The 17,198-nt window shown below is 33.0% G+C and overlaps 1 protein-coding gene across 10 annotated transcripts in view; it reads left to right on the top strand.

Moving 5' to 3' along the window:
• LOC134268369 (uncharacterized) overlaps window positions 1-17,198 on the top strand; it is a 96,828-nt gene that overhangs the window by 57,334 nt on the left and 22,296 nt on the right. For 8 of the 10 annotated variants that reach the window (XM_062750615.1, XM_062750614.1, XM_062750613.1 and 5 more), the window contains 6 exons: window positions 8,596-8,651; window positions 10,220-10,967; window positions 13,525-13,611; window positions 13,948-14,034; window positions 14,463-14,549; window positions 14,824-16,479. In XM_062750615.1, the coding sequence (XP_062606599.1) occupies window positions 8,596-8,651; window positions 10,220-10,967; window positions 13,525-13,611; window positions 13,948-14,034; window positions 14,463-14,549; window positions 14,824-16,479 (2,721 nt within the window). The remainder of the gene's footprint in view (window positions 1-8,595; window positions 8,652-10,219; window positions 10,968-13,524; window positions 13,612-13,947; window positions 14,035-14,462; window positions 14,550-14,823; window positions 16,480-17,198) is intronic. The other 2 variants (XM_062750619.1, XM_062750618.1) reach the window with 2 other exon arrangements.

The raw sequence follows: 17,198 nt of genomic DNA, 5'->3' as shown, positions 1-17,198 counted from the left end.
GCTATGCTAAATTTCATTGCAAAAGCTCAAAGGGTTGAGATATCGTGTGGAAACGAAAGCATTACAGACGGACAGAAAGACGGACGGACAAACCCAAATTAATACATGTATCCCCCACTTTTCAAGCGGGAGACAAAAAGGGGAGGAGATAATTGTTTTAATAATTTTCGAAGTTTCAAAACTTCACAGCTATGCTGTGTTCCTATTGCATTATTTAAACATAATTAAACAGGTTGGGCACAGTTCCTTTTTCGGGGAAGTATTACTGTAAAAGGGAACTATTACTCTTTTCAGTAATAAAAAACATTACTGAATTCGGGAATTTTCACTCATTTAGCCTCTATTCTTGTGTTTGTTTTGTATAAAAAATAAAGTGCAAGAATATTTTCACATTCTCTAAATAAGTTAGGGTGTGCTCAAAACTGCAATATTTATTGCTGCAAAAAGCTGAAAAAGAGTGATGAAATATTTCTATGATAAAGATTTCTTACGGTAGCTTACGTAAGTTAAAATTGTGATAATGGATACGTTCAGCACTTGCTTACTCGTTCATGAGATTATTATTTGAAATATTAAATTTCAAACAACATACTTTAAAAATTGTCCTGGCCCAGGATCATGAAACAGACTTAGACTTAAGTCAAAATTTCAATTATCTATAAAATCTTTAAAACTTGTTAAAGGAAACTTATAATTTGCATGCAACAGCAGGCTGATGATACAAGATTGGAAAGCATTTTCATTTTGGGCTGCGTGACCTTTAAAAAATTTCAGCATCCAAGGCATTTTTTGAATTAAGCTTAAGATGCTTCATGATCCTTGGGCCTGGAATGAATGCCCTTATTAGATTCCATACTTTTGGTACCATTATCAACAGGGAAAATTATTAAATCTCATTTTAATGAAAATGTCTGCAGCAATGAAGGTCCGAATTTTTCAGTTAGCGAGGTTTGTTTGATAAAGATAAAACACATCACACTGTACTTTTTAATATGCACTTTTTATTCAATAAATGGATAAGAGGCATTATTTAAAAAAATGTGACGAAAATTCCCCAATTGATTAATGTTTTTATTTCTGAAAAGAGTAGTTAGTTCCCTTTTGTAGTAATACTTCCCCGAAAAAGGAACTGTGCCCAACCTTTTAAAGGTAATAAATAAATTTTTAATTGATACATTTAGTCCAATCAATAATTTTAACTTAGACTTTTGCTATAGTTTACTATTTCATTCATAGAATAAGTTAAGAAGTATTGAAAAAATATTTTCATTATATCTTGTTGCCCTTATGGCATAGTGGTTAGAGTGCCTGCTCTAGAACAGCGAAGTAAAGATTCAATCCTTACGTTGTGGGTTTGAATATTCTCACTGTGGGACATGGAGACTGGTCCTTCGGATGAGACTGTATAAACCAAGGTCCCATGTAGCAGTAGGTGCTGGCACAAAAAACATCTCTCACTGCTCAATGGCTCTGAGTTTCGAATATAGGACAAAATTTGTAGTTCTTATTACCTGCAAGTATCGGCGTGTCAATTTGAGTGAAAAATTTTCAAAGAGGGTTGTTAAATAGCATACTAACAATAAACCAATCAATCATTTTAATGGGGTCTTCAGACAACGTTGTGACATGCACATATCTTCAAATAAAATACAGTAAGATTATGAAAATGGAACTATGTCGTATCTATGCTCTAGAACAGTTGATATCATCAATATTGATTAATATGTTTTTTAGGGGCATTGATTTAGTGATTCATAGTGCCATGTAATAATAATAGTAACTAGAAACTCTTGTTGCTTTAGCAACAAAAAACAGTCTTCCGTTCTCCTCTATTTATCTGTATGAATGAGCTTTTATAATATATGTTAAAAAAGACATATAATATCTAAAATGATAAAGGAAAACAAACAACCTGAGGTACTTACTGAGATTCTCGACATTTCTTTAGACAATATAGTATCAAGAACATTTTCAAGAATCACTTTCAATTTTTTAGCTCACCTGAGCCGAAGGCTCAAGTGAGCCTTTCTGATCACATTTTGTCCGTCGTCCATCCGTCTGTCCGTCCGTCTGTCCGTCTGTCTGTCCGTCTGTAAACTTTTCACATAATCGACTTTTTCTCAAGAACCAATGGGCCAATTTTGACCAAACTTGGTATAAAGCATCCTTGGGTAAAAGGAAATTTAAATTGTTAAAATGAAGGGACATATCCCCTCGCAAGGGGAGATAATCAAGAAAAGACAAAAATAGGGTGGGGTCATTAAAAAATCTTCTTCTCAAGAACCACTGGGCCAGTAAAGCTGAAACTTATGTGGAAGCATCCTGGGGTATTGTAGGTATTGTAGATTCTAAATTGTTAAAATCATGACCCCTGGGGGAAGGGCGGGGCCACAATGGGGAATCAAAGTTTTACATAGAAATATATAGGAAAATTCTTTGAAAATCTTCTTCTCAAGAACCACTGGGCCAGAAAAGCTGAAACTTATGTGGAATCATCCTGGGATATTTTAGATTCTAAATCCTTAAAATCATGACCCCTTGGGGAAGGCGGGACCACAATGGGGAATCAAAGTTTTGCATAGAAATATATAGGAAAATTCTTTGAAAATCTTCTTCTCAAGAACCACTGTGCCAGTAAAGCTGAAACTTATGTGGAAGCATCCTGGGGTATTGTAGATTCTAAATCGTTAAAATCATGACCCCTGGGGGAAGGGCGGGGCCACAATTGGGAATCAAAGTTTTACATAGAAATATATAGGAAAATTCTTTGAAAACCTTCTTCTCAAGAACCACTGGGTCAGAAAAGGTTAAACTTATGTTTCCATCCTGGCATCCTGGTATAGTATACTTTTTAAATTGTTTAAATCATGACCCCCGGGGGAAGGGTGGGCCACAATGGGGTATCAAAGTTTTACATAGACATATACATGATATATAGGAAAAATCTTTGAAAAATCTTCTTCTCAAGAACCACTGTGCCATAAAAGCTGAAACTTATGTTAAAGCATCCTGGTATAATGTAGATTCTAAATTGTTCAAATAATGACATCCGGGGGAAGGGCGGGGCCACAATTGGGAATCAAAGTTTTATATAGAAATATTTAAGCAAATTCTCTAAAAATCTTCATCTCAAGAACCACTGGGTCAGAAAAAGTGAAGATTTTGTGGAAGCATTCTGGTATAGTGTAAATTCTAAATTGTAGAAATCATGACCCCCCGGGGAAGGGCGGGGCCATTATAGGGAATCAAAGTTTTACATAGAAATATATAGGAAAAATCTTTGAAAATCTTCTTCTCAGGAACCACTGGGCCAAAAATGCTGAAACATATGTGCCCATGGAAGGATCATGGGGTAGTGTAGATTTCAAAATGTCTAAATTATGATCAGTGGGGTAGGGTGGGAATGCATTATGTATAACAAGAATGAAATCTGGTAAAGAACAGAATGGTCAAAGCTTCTCAGGTGAGCGATGTGGCCCATGGGCCTCTTGTTTATCACTTCCTGTGACGACTGGGAGTGATGTATTTTACCTTATACCTCCATGTTGCCCAATCTTTATGGTTTATTATTCATATAAGAGTAGTATCTTGATCTGTTACAGTTTAAGAGAGCTTCTAATGTTAACTTCTTATTTTGAGGACAATAAATCATGTGACCGGAAGAAAATCTTTAAAAAGATTTTTGTATTTACTCTAGACATTTAAGGCTGAATAAATTGTCCGAAAATCATTTAAATACTCATTTAGATACTAAATTAATGTAGTTTTTCTCTCATAACCGGAAGTTGTTGTTTTCAAAACTACAAATAAGATGGTATAATGTATTGCTTAGAAAGATTCTATAATGAAGAAAAGATAAAATATTTGATTTATTTTATCACTTCCTTTGATAACCGTAAGTGACAGCAAAAAATGTTAACCAAAATATATATGCCTACTCATCAATATCTACCAATCCTGTAAGTTTGGTGTCTTAATCTCTGACCATTTACGAGATCTAGCTATATGATAACTTCTCATTTCGAGAACAGGATACCACGCGACCGGAAGTGAATATTTTAAATAAGATATTTGAAGTTACTGTAATCATATGCAGTTTGAACATATAACATATCCAAAAATCATTACAAATACTTTATTGATAAAAAGTATTTGTAATGATAGAAAAATGTAGTTTATGTAGTTTTTCTCTTATAACCGGAAGTTGTTTTTGTTACTGGTGGCACTGATACATTTTGAAAATACAAATAAGATGCTTTATTACATACTTAGTAATAAATACAGGTTTTTTGCATATGCAATATGGCTGAAAATAAAAACCCTGTAGGGCTGTATTTTGCGGGGCTGATAAATTATCAGCCCTGCAAATCCATATCAGCCCTGAAATTGTGATCAATATCACACCCTTTTTAAATTAAACCACAATAACAGTACTTGTGTTCATACACAATTTTTGGTCGGTTCATATTCTCTTTATTTTAACTTTTTGAAAATAAAAGTTAATCTTAATTTACAAATACATGTAATAGATTATTTTCAAATTACAGATTGTGGACACTTGAAATAGCAATACAGAAACAAACCGAAACTGTATGAGACAATAGACTGTGTACATTTTAAGAAGTCATGATTATATATTTAATTATTTTCTTCTCAACTTAATGTGTTCTGTATTTTATTACTAAGTATGTAATAAATATATTTTTTCCACATCACATCCTTACATGATAAAACTTTAAGGTCTATGCTTTATTATTTGTTCAAAAATATTTACAAGGTTTGATAAAAAAATTATTATTCTCTATTTAATGTGATGCATAAAAAATTATATAAAAGCGTATTTTCATTCTCTATCATCCCTGAAAATTTCAAGAAAATCTGTCCAGCCATCTCTGAGAAATCTGTCTTACAATAAAAGGGGTAAAAAATGATTTAAAGAAACAGTAGAATCACTATAAGGTCTTCCGTCTGAAATGGAAGATCTTAATAATAATACTGTATTTTTAAAGGGTAACCTGATTAGAACAATGCACTGATCTTCCTCGGGGCCCTCTAAGCATATTCACCAGGGCTTTCAAAAAGTTTTGAACCAGTTGGTACTTTATCAAAAATACAAGGTACTCCTTGGTGAACGCCAAAGGCGTGTGCCTGCTAGAGGGGTCCAGGGGCATTGCCCCCCCCCCTGGAAAAATTTTGAAATTTAGAAGCCACCAGATAGCATTTCCTGGTTTCTAGACACATAGAAGTATGCTGTCGTCAGTGTTATTTTTATGCCATGTTTCAAAGTTTATTTTTTGTCAATACGCATTACATGATAAAACTTTAAGGTCTATGCTTTATTATTTGTTCAAAAATATTTAGCAAGGTTTGATTAAAAAAATTATTGAGTCACGAAAGGAAATGGAAATTTAAAATTAAAAAATTCTTTCCCTTGTTTAGTATTCATGCCATGGCCAGTCCTCCAGCTAATTTGCTGACACTTTTGTGTTAGTTAAAGTTGTTTAATTATTATTTATTTACTGTACATTGTATTCTTCAGTATCCACTTGCTCTTTGTATACAATTATGTTTGACCATAATGGACTCTTCCACTGGACATGCTGGATAAAGGGTCTATTTGCTAAATTTAAAGATGGGTTCTGTCCGGAAAACGATCCTATGAATTACCCAATCATATCCTGGGGTTTTCTAATTCTGTTTAAATGCCCTCTATGGCTATAGTTAGCGCCACCTATTTACGTCACTTTCATCCAATCAAATTACTGTCTGTACTATTTTCAAATCCGACCACTGTTTCATTTAATCAAATTGCTTTATTCATCTATTTCAACCCATGTTTCAGCCAGTAAGAAGGATATGGAAATAACGAACAGTATTCAATCTCAACGTCCATTAAACAAATATACAAAATAAGAGCAGAGCAAACACGGACCTCCGAAACATCAGAGGTGGGATCAGGTGCCATGGAGGAGTGAGCATCCCCTGCCGACCGGTCACACCCGCCGTGTGCTCGTTGTCATAATCAGGAAATAACGGAAAAAATCCGTGGTCAATTCAGTATATAAATAATGGACTAACAAATGGTATGAAAAACGTCAGTCAGCATTTCATTCAATGATAAATTGTATTTGCTGACAAGGTCATTGTATCGACCATAGAATTTACGAAATGATGACTTTAAACGAGACTGTTGATATTCTTGTTTCATCAACTTGCTTGTCAATAATTTACCTCGTTTAAGAAATGTTCATACGTAGAGCATGCTCTTGCGTATCGAATAAACTGAGATATAAATACTCCGTATGCAGGTGATGAAGGTATATTGCTGCATAAGTAAGGGAAGTTGACGATAGAAAAGTTAAAGTCATCACGTTTATCATATAGCTTGGTTGTTAAATTACCATTTGTGTCTTTTTCAAGTAAAATATCCAAGTATGAAGCAGAAGTGTCGGACTCTGTGGTATCTTTTATCTCAAGCTCCACAGGATATATCGTGTCGATGTAGGAATGGAAATTATCATTATTAATTGACAATATGTCGTTGATATATCTAAATGTCGAGTTGAAGGCCACAACAAGTGATTTTCTCTTTTCACGCAAAAGATTTTGCATAAATTCTGCTTCATATGAATATAAAAATAAGTCTTCTAATAACGGAGCGCAATTTGTACCCATGGGAATTCCAATAGATTGTTGGAATACCTGGTTTCCAAAAACCACATAGATATTGTCAATCAGAAACTCAAGCATCTTCTTGATGTCAACTTCAGAGTACTTATGTGTGCAATCAGAATCTGTTTTAACAAAATAATTTTTCAAATGACCAATGACGAGGTAAGTAAACTTACGAATTCCATTTTTGTTGAAGAAGCAGCTGTCAATGATATCAAAAAGCCTGGATTTTAATTTGTCGTGCGGAATTGTTGTGTATAAAGTTGATAAGTCGTAAGTTTTTATGCTGTTGATTTTTGTAAAGTCTTGTGATTTCAAATTGTCCAAAAGTTCTTTAGAATTTTTTAAGTATCCACATCTGATTTACACCACTTCTTGAATATATAGTTGTACAGTACTCTTGAAGTTTTTCCTTCACTACTGTCAATATTTTAGTGAGAAGTAACGAAAGAGGCTTGGTTGAACATTTACTGGAACCTGCAATGTATCTTTATTTGTAAGGATTCTTATGAAGTTTCGGAATCCAATATATATAAGGTAGTTCAAATTCATTTTGGCTCTGTGGAATATTAAAAGTATTCAAAACTGACAGGTGATTTTGAAGAATTTCTTCCTTAGAAAGAGTAGTATATGTATAAGTAGGATTACCACTTGTAGAATTAAATCCAAGTTCTTCTAAAATGCAATTTATATAATGAGCCTTACAAACGAAGACAATGTTGTTACCTGCTTTGTCGGCAGGAACCAGTACGTACTGATCGTGTAATCTATCTAATTCTTTTTTCACTTCTGGTTTATTGAACACAGAAGGATAGATGGTTTTCATTTTGCCCCTCAATCTTTTAATATGTGACTTTAACATGGATCTGATACATTTAATCCATTCTGACAAGGTGTCAATGTCTTCTTTTTCATATCTAGTCCATCGTCTGGCGTAATTTTCAACAGAATCCATAATTATGAAATTCCGACGCCAGTTGAAGGATCGGGGTTCCCTTTATTTAGGACCTTTTAAAATAAGTGATCTAAGGTCCTCATTACGAACTAAATTTACGTCACCTGTAATAACGTGTCCAGCAGGACTATAGTTATAAGGCGAAGAACAAAAGGGGATTATTTTTCAGATAGTCGATATCAAAGCCATGTAAAGTATTTTTTCTTAGAAATCCTTTGAGGCAGAATCCACGTATTTGACTCTGTGATTAAAACAAGTAAATATTTTTTTGGTTTGGTTTGTTTTGTTTTATTGTTGTTGTGTGTGTGAGTGTGTGTGTATTCCTGTGAAACTTACATTGTTGTATGGGAAATTACCCATGATTACTTCATTGACTTATGTTTACATTTGTAACATTGCATAATAAATCATGGTTTTGCCCAAACTGTGTCTTGTCTACTTACAAGAGGAAATTAACCACATGATTTTTTTTTCTGTTTAATCATTTGAATTTTTTAGAAAATTAATATATATTTTTCACATTCTTAGTATCTCTTGAAAGATTAAAATAGCATTTTTTTTCTGTTTGTAAATCATTTTTGACTAAAAAAAGTGTTTAATTTATATATGTATATTTAAGAATACTGTACAGTATAAGTTACAGATAAGGAGTGACAATTTGGTCCTAAATGGGATGGAATATACATCAAAATATTTTTTTTAATGTATAAGCTTGAAAGAAGGATATATGGAGCTAAAGAAAAGTATTAAATCTCAAAGTACATAAAACAATACAAAATAAGAGCAGAGCAAATACGGACCTCCGAAACATCGGAGCTAAGGTGGGATCAAGTGCCATGGAGTAAACATCCCTTGCTGGCCAGTAACACGCGCCGTACGCTCTTTATAATTGCAAATATTATATTAGCAAAAAATGATGTAAGGCATTCAAAAGATTTTAGTTTCATTTTGTTCTCTATGTGTTTCAGTTGAGTCCATGGTTGAAATGGTTGAAGAGCAGATTAATAGATCAGGAATACAAATGGTGAGTATTAATGTAACAAATTGGAAAGCTTCGTTTCAAATACTGTAGAGTCATGATTGTAAAAATCATGACTTCAAGGAGGTAATATGGGGCCACTATAGGATGCAAGAGTTTTAACGAAAATGTAAGTCTCTGATCTTCAAAACAACCAAGTTATTTTCAGTTACATAATGTTCTCCTTAAGTTATTTTTAAACCATGACCACAGGGGATGGGATGGGACCAAGTGTCCTCAATCTTCTCTGGCAAGAACAAGAAAACTGGAAAACTATTATTAAGGTCTTCTGTCTAGAGAAGGATATGGAAATAACGAACAGTATTCAATCTCAACTTCCATTAAACAAATATACAAAATAAGAGCAGAGCAAACACGGACCTCCGAAACATCAGAGGTGGGATCAGGTGCCATGGAGGAGTGAGCATCCCCTGCCGACCAGTCACACCTGCCGTGTGCTCGTTGTCATAATCAGGAAATAACGGAAAAAAATCCGTGGTCAATTCAGTGTATAAATAATGGATTAACAATTGGTATGAAAAACGTCAGTCAGCATTTCATTCAATGATAAATTGTATTTGCTGACAAGGTCATTATATCGACCATAGAATTTATGAAATGATGACTATAAACGAGACTGTTGATATTCTTGTTTCATCAACTTGCTTGTCAATAATTTACCTTGTTTAAGAAGTTGTTCATACGTAGAGCATGCTCTAGCGTATCGAATAAACTGAGATATAAATACTCCGTATGCAGGTGATGAAGGTATATTGCTGCATAAGTAAGGGAAGTTGACGATAGAAAAGTTAAAGTCATCACGTTTATCATATAGCTTGGTTGTTAGATTACCATTTGTGTCTTAGAACGGTTTCTTTTTCCCTATTATTATTTTTCTTTAAAATTTTGTGCTCCTGATTTCTTGGAAATGGCTCGCTTTTTGAAGTGAAAACCTTTTTTGTACAGTAACAATGAACAATTAAGATTTTTACAATTGCAGGTAAATAAAATTGAAAGAAAAGCATTTTAACTGTCATTGAATATATAACAATACACATGGCAAAACAGTTAAAAGTATCATATTGTATTGAAATACAGTACAAAATTCTCAGCCAATACCCAGTCCTAATGGAAGTGTCTTAAAAAATCTTCTTAAGAAGGGCTAAGCCTTTATCAGTCATACTCAAGTAATGTTATAATTTGCTCAAGTGAATACCTCTCGTGATAGGGTTGGCCACATCAGGGGGGCCAGAGTTTTTACTTTGAATTATGATAGAGTTTTCTTCTCCAGAACAGCAAAGTATTGATTATTTATGTAATTAGTTATTCAGTTTTTTAGATTAATTTAGTGGTAATAAGTTGAAATTTTTCTTGAAGATGTTAAACTCACTTAAACATGTTTAATTTAACTTATTAAAAACTTCTAGTAGCCACTGTAGGGATATTTATGTAAACTTGACATGTGTAGTTTGTAATGTATAATTTTGATCGTATAATCAGTTGATTTTTAAGTAGTAAAAACAATTCAAAATAGCATTTATAATAATATAATAATATTTTATACATTTCAAAAGAGTAAACAGGAAGATGAAACAAGGAGTATGGTTGCTGTGATGGGACATTTTCACCAATGCACACCACAACAATTTAGACATGCAGCTGCTGGCACTCAATGTACTAGCATTTGCATTACAGCTATTGTAGCAGCCGCTTTAAGAGCTGTAAAGGACTGGACCTCAGATTTCATAGATGAAGTTCTTGTTGGAGGTGATCAACTTCATTTAGATATTCTTCAGAAGAAAGGCTGGCCATTCAACAGATATGAATCAATGCTCGATATTGATGAAATACCAGATACAATTCAGTGTCAAATTGGCATAAATGGTATCAAAGCAAGTATAGGAGTTCTTGAAGAAGGTTCATTTGGATATTCTTCATATATTGACACTCTGATAACTTCTGCTTTGGTTAACAAACCAAACCAAAGCTTTATTCTCCGAATGTTTGGCTCAAGCATAGCAATCTTATGCACTGGGCATCAAAAGTATTCCATTTTTGACCCACATGCACGAAACCAAAATGGTGATGTTGATGCAAATGGATATGCAGGTCTTTTTCATTTTAGAGATTCCTCAGAGATGGTAGCTTATCTCAAAGAAATCTCTTCAGGCAGGAATGAACAAATTGATATTTACCCAATTTTAGTAAATATATTATGGAGAACTCCCATAAATCATACTGAAGACTCCTTTGTTCCTGAGGTCACATGCTCTGCAACAACAGACATGCATGATGGGGTACAGGAAACCTCATATAAGTCATGTAAGTGTTTTTTTTTTAAATCAAAATAAGTACAGCATTAAAAGTGTTATACCTAAGAAGAAAGGAATCAGCATTATTGAATGACTGCATCATCCAATATATAGAATGCTTAAGTGAAATATATTTTAAGCTCACTTGAGCTGAAAATATAAAGTAAGTTTTTAGCTCTACTGGTCTCAGACCAGAAAAGCTTATGCAATAGTAATGCCTCCATAGTCCATCTGTCCGTCTGTCTGTCCGTAAATGATTTTTCAAAATGCTACTCCTACTACAGTTTTAGACTACACCAAGATACATAATTCTGTGTAAAGGTTTTGATTTTGATGCCATGGGTACAATAGAAATTAATGAAAATACTTTAAAAAAATTTCTCCATATACAATTTTGGTCTGATTATAAATTATGTTATTGTACCTCATTATAATTATTCTACACAACACGTTATCTGATTGGTTCTAGCTTATCACATGATCCGGCTAAAAAACTTCATATTTCCCGGTTGTCAGCATGCTTTTCCTGATATTCCACCTCTTCGGAACCTAGTGTATTTTCCCGCAATATAGTTATTGTTCGTATAAAGGTTTTGCTTGTTTCGAGTAGTACAACAATCACAATAGACTGGTTTATGTCACAAAATTATTGGTGAGAAATGAGTCCAAAGGTTTCAGGAACTTGTACGTTAAAATTGAAAGTGAATTAGAGAGTGGTGCTGAATTTGAAAGTTTTTGTTTGTTTCAAAGGTTTTGCTTGTTTCAGTATAATAAACAATTTAATGAACAATTAAATATTTGGTTTACATATTAAATAATTTTTTAATGTTTTTTAATGAATAGGGAACATTCCATCTCCAAAGGCTTGCCCTCAGGAGAATATGATTTTTTGTGGTCTGAAATTCCTTCTCCAATGACACCTTTGCAGAAAGGAATAAATACAAATACTTCTGGCTTTTTAGGTCACCTGAGTAACTCAGGTGACGTATTTAAGTTATAATACGTTTTTTTCCTATAGATGTACTGTCCCAAGAACTGTTTAACATATTGAACATTTTCATCTTCTTTCAAAAGACCACTGAACCAATTTCAACCAAATTTAGTATATAGCATCTATGGGTCAAGGGAAACAAAAATTGTGAATTTAATTAATTGAAAGATGTAATTCCCCCTGGGGCCTGAGGGGTGGGACCAAAACCACTAAAATTATTGCAATCTTTAAAAATCTTCTTCTTTACTCCTGGACAACAAGCAGGCAAACTGTTAGCATGAATGTAATGAGCATTGAGTCCTCTACCAAATTTGTGAAATTCATGGCCCCAGGGTCAGGGGTTCTAGTGTTAGGGTGGGGCTCTATAAATTCTATAGATTATATAGTGTAAATGCATTTATCATTTGAAAATCTTCTTCTCTGCTTCTGGGTTTTAAATAAACAAGTAGGCACATAGTTATGATAAGCAAGAGTGCCTTTTTTCAAAATTGTGAATTTTATGCCAATGATCCAAGTATATATATTTATGATGAAGAAAGGTGCATCCAGCAAAAGGGATATTTCTATGTCCCGAGTGGTGGGGTACATAGTCTGAAAAATAAATTAATGCATCGAAACCTGCTCTTTAGTATTAATCAACCATTTTTTGATAAAATTTGCAAAATTTTGAAATATGTGGGCCCAGGGTCAGTGGTTCTTTTTTGGGTGAGGTGGACAACTGGTTATAAAGTGGAAGAACATTTTCTCTTTGTAACTCTGATTTACCTCTTGGTATTGAGTAAGTAGAGTATTTTTAATTATGATAAGCAATGGTGCCTCTTTCAAAATTGTGAATTGTGAATTTAATAACCTCTGGTTTAAAACATGAACCAAATTTAATTGTTTGAAATTTGTTACACAATACTCAGGTGACCTATAAGGCCTGTGGGCCTCTTGTTGGAATTCAATCTGATGACCAAACAGTATTATTTTTTATCACATATTTTCCCCTTTATCCTGTTGATATAGCTCATGTGATATCGTTTTCGTAACAACACTATGTATTCCTACGCTGCGCGACTTGATGTAAATAAACAGATACATGTGTATGATAGAGAGAATGGCTTAATTTGTCAAATTTCACTTTATTTGATGTATTTTAACAAAATTTTATTCCTGAACAAAAAAAATAAGTGCTGAAATATTTTCTTTCTTTTATATTTGTACGAACTATTTCATACAGCGTAATTTTATTTATTACGTTATTTGGTCCAAGGTAACCGAAAAGGAACTATGGATTAGAAATAACGACAAAATACACATTTATAGTGAACAAAAATATGTGATAAATTTTTAATATCTCCCTTGTTTTGTGGTTTGATATGATTTTTAAGTCCAACTCCTTGTGTGTTTTGAATAATGCCAAGGAAATATCTCTAAACACACAATTTTCATTGGATTAAAATCATATCAAACCACAAACCATGGGAGATCCTATATATATCCTGATAGATGTTTTAGAATTATACCTTATTTCTTAGATATTTGGTTTACATTACTACATTTATTTTTAATGTTTTTTTTTTTTAATGAATAGTGAACATTCCATCTCCAAAGGCTTGCTCAGCAGGAGAAACTATCCATGATTCTGAAATTCCTGCTCCAATAACACCTTTGCAGGAAGGTTAGAGTTTCAGAAGTTTTTTCTATTTCTATACAAAAATGTTGAGTTTTGATCTATTAAAGTTTATTATACAAGTTTCTATTTCATATACATGCATGTACTGAATTCCCAAGAACTGTGTAATTTATCTGAGCCATTTCTGATCAACTATTAAAAGACTCTCGCCAAAGCTCGGGGATAGAAAACAAACAACTTGTTGGATAAAAATCATATCAAACCAGAAACCATGGGAGATCCTATATATATCCTGATAGATGTTTTAGAACTATACCTTATTTCTTAGATATTTGGTTTACATTACTACATTTATTTTTAATGTTTTTTTTTAATGAATAGTGAACATTCCATCTCCAAAGGCTTGCTCAGCAGGAGGAACTATCCATGATTCTGAAATTCCTGCTCCAATAACACCTTTGCAGGAAGGTTAGAGTTTCAGAAGTTTTTTCTATTTCTATACAAAAATGTTGAGTTTTGATCTATTAAAGTTTATTATACAAGTTTCTATTTCATATACATGCATGTACTGAATTCCCAAGAACTGTGTAATTTATCTGAGCCATTTCTGATCAACTATCAAAAGACCCTAACACAATACTCTGAATTTGCCATTTGTATATTTAATCAAAATCAGCTGAAGGTACAACAGCTTCACCATCATCACTCTCTGTGAGATTCTTCGCTGAGGATGATAAATATTCTAAAGAATATACACAAGAGATTTTGGAGAGCTTTAGAGATACTGACTATGGATCATTGATACATAATAAATCTGCTCAGTGATAAAATATTTATCAAAATATTTGGTTTACATATTAAATTCATTTATTTTTTAATGTTTTTTTAATGAATAGGGAACATTCCATCTCCAAAGGCTTGCTCACCAGGAGAAAGTATCCATGATTCTGAAATTCCTTCTCCAATGACACCTTTGCAGAAAGGTTAGAGTTTCAGAATTTTTTTTTCTTTTAAAAATGTTGAGCCTTGATTTATTTAAGTTTATAATACAAGACTTAGTTTATATTTCACATACATGCATGTACTGAATCCCCAAGAACTGTTTATTTATCTGAGCCATTTCTGATCAACAATCAAAAGACCTTAACACAAAACTCTGAATTTGCCTTTTTGTATATTTAATCAAAATCAAATGAAAGTAAAATAATTGTAAATACAAATAAATTGAAAGATGTAATTTTGTTTGAACATATGTAGAAACAGCTAAAAGAAACTCTGCCAAGCTCAAAAGACCTTGTCCTTTCTGTGGTGAGATGAAAGGACGACTAACAGATCATCTGAAAGCAAAGCATAAAAATGAAGAACAAGTTAAAAATGCATTACAATTACCTAAATACTTGAGGGATAGAGCATTTGATGAAATGAAAAAAGAGGGCATTTTTAAAGCTAACACTGAAATGATAAAAAGTGGGGATTTTGATGTATCAAAACTTATAAGGGAAAGAAATCAGGGTGATCCATCTTCATTGAAAATGTGCTCAGTGTGTAAAGGTTTTTTCAATGCTAAAGTCATATATAAGCACAAAAGAACATGTGTGGCAGCTGAAGGTTCAACAGCTTCACCATCATCACTCTCTGTGAGATTCTTGGCTGAGGATGATAAATATTCTAAAGAATATACACAAGAGATTTTGGAGAGCTTTAGAGATACTGACTATGGATCATTAATACGAAAGGATGATTTTATCAAAAGATATGGCTTTCATTTGTATCAAAATATTCAAGGGACTTTAAAGAAAGTGGAGAAAAGATTATCTCTGAATTCAAAGTTGAGAAGATTGGCTCATCTTTTCTTGGCATTTAAAAAGATGTTTGAAGAAAAAAGAAAGAGACAGGTTAAAGACTGCAGTGAGATGTTTAGTCGAAAGCATATTATGGAGCTACAAGATGCAGTACTGGATATGACTGTGAACAAAAAAACCAAAAAAGTAAAACATTCATTGAAAGTAAATCTTAAGTACCTTTTGAATGATGTTTGTGAAGTAATGCAAGCTAGTTATTTGATTGAAGGGGAAGATGATTTGGCAGAAGAATTGGGAAAATTTGTTGTGATCTCTCGAAGACTTTGGTCTTCATTTTACAAAAATGCAGAGCAGAACCTTAAAATACAACGTGAGGCTGAATTAAGAGCACCTATAAACCTTCCTGTTAGACAGGATCTTTATAAGGTCAGGGAGTACACCAAGCAGTTAATAACAAAATTATCTGGTGATGGATATTCTTTGTATGAAAATGCAGAGTTCTGCAAACTGAGAGATGCACTTGTTTGCAGACTTACAATATTTAATGGACGTAGAGGAGGAGAACCAAGCAGGATGCTCTTATCCGAGTTAACTGATGCTATGAATGACAAATGGATTGATCAGTACAAGAGAGAAAATTTGCAGTTTGAAATTGAAAGAGAACGTTTTGGTGAAACAAAAATCGCATACATCCATGCCTCCAAAGTTGCAAGACTTGTACCTGTTATTATCCCTAAAGATTGTTGGAAGGCACTTGATATCATAACAGATGACGAAGTTAGACGAACTGCAGGAGTCAATCAAAGAAATGAGTTTGTATTTCCAAATACAAAAACTTCTATGAGTCATGTGATAGGATGGGATTGTATACACAGAATGTGTCGAGAGGCAGGACTTCAACGCAACTTTAATGCAACAGGAATGCGCCACTTTCTTGCAACAGAGTATGCTGCATTGAATGTTGACCCAAGTGATCGAGAGATATTCTACAAACATATGGGACACTCTGAAAAAATCAATGAAAATATTTATCAATGCCCTCCAGCATTGAGGGAAATTACACATGTTGGACGTGTTCTTCAACAAGTGGATATGATGGACGATTGTGGAGGTATTTCATTATTTACTATAACACAGTAAAACTTGTCTTGTCCCAATCGTATGTATTTCAAAATCATGCCTAATTTGACCATGTTAATATCTAGTCCCTTTCAATAGATTTTTTTGTTAAAAATCTTGTCTAATCAGGAATGTTGTGTATATATTTTGTATATCTTTTGTATATTCTATGATAGTTGTGCAGATTTTTTGGGACAGACTGATTAATTACAAATCGTCAATCAGGATGATGACAATTATCAGTGACGGGCACCTGTTCCTGTGTCAAATATGTGAGATCGTTGTAAATTCTCTATCTAGAACCTTAGCAGAATAAATTTAAAACAATTATTTTTTTAAGAGCTATGATGTACAATATTATTAAATTTTTTTCTAAAATAGTAATGTATTAATGATTTGTTCTATTCATGTAAAATAATTTAAAAATGATTTTTTTTAATTTTAAGCTAAAATATCCTGCGTTTTTGACAATAACTTAATGAACAAAATTGATCAGTTATCTTCCGGAAAAATTCTGTTGCATCAATCAAAACTAGATATTTCCATAAAATAAATACACATATAAGCACTATAGAATGGTATGCAGCATTTATTTAAATTTTGATTCGATTATCGGATCGGATCATCAATTTTTATCACTTGAAGAAATTTTTTTTTCTAAATCTAATTTAGAGAAAATTAAAAATCTGTTTGAATAAATATTTATTTTAT

The sequence above is a fragment of the Saccostrea cucullata genome, unplaced genomic scaffold (assembly GCF_032062105.1).
Source record: "Saccostrea cucullata isolate Sc308-1 unplaced genomic scaffold, CSIRO_AGI_Scuc_v1 ctg1701, whole genome shotgun sequence".
Taxonomy (NCBI): domain Eukaryota; kingdom Metazoa; phylum Mollusca; class Bivalvia; order Ostreida; family Ostreidae; genus Saccostrea; species Saccostrea cuccullata.
The sequence above is the reverse complement of the archived record's forward strand: the minus strand, read 5'-3'. Positions and strand labels throughout refer to the sequence as shown.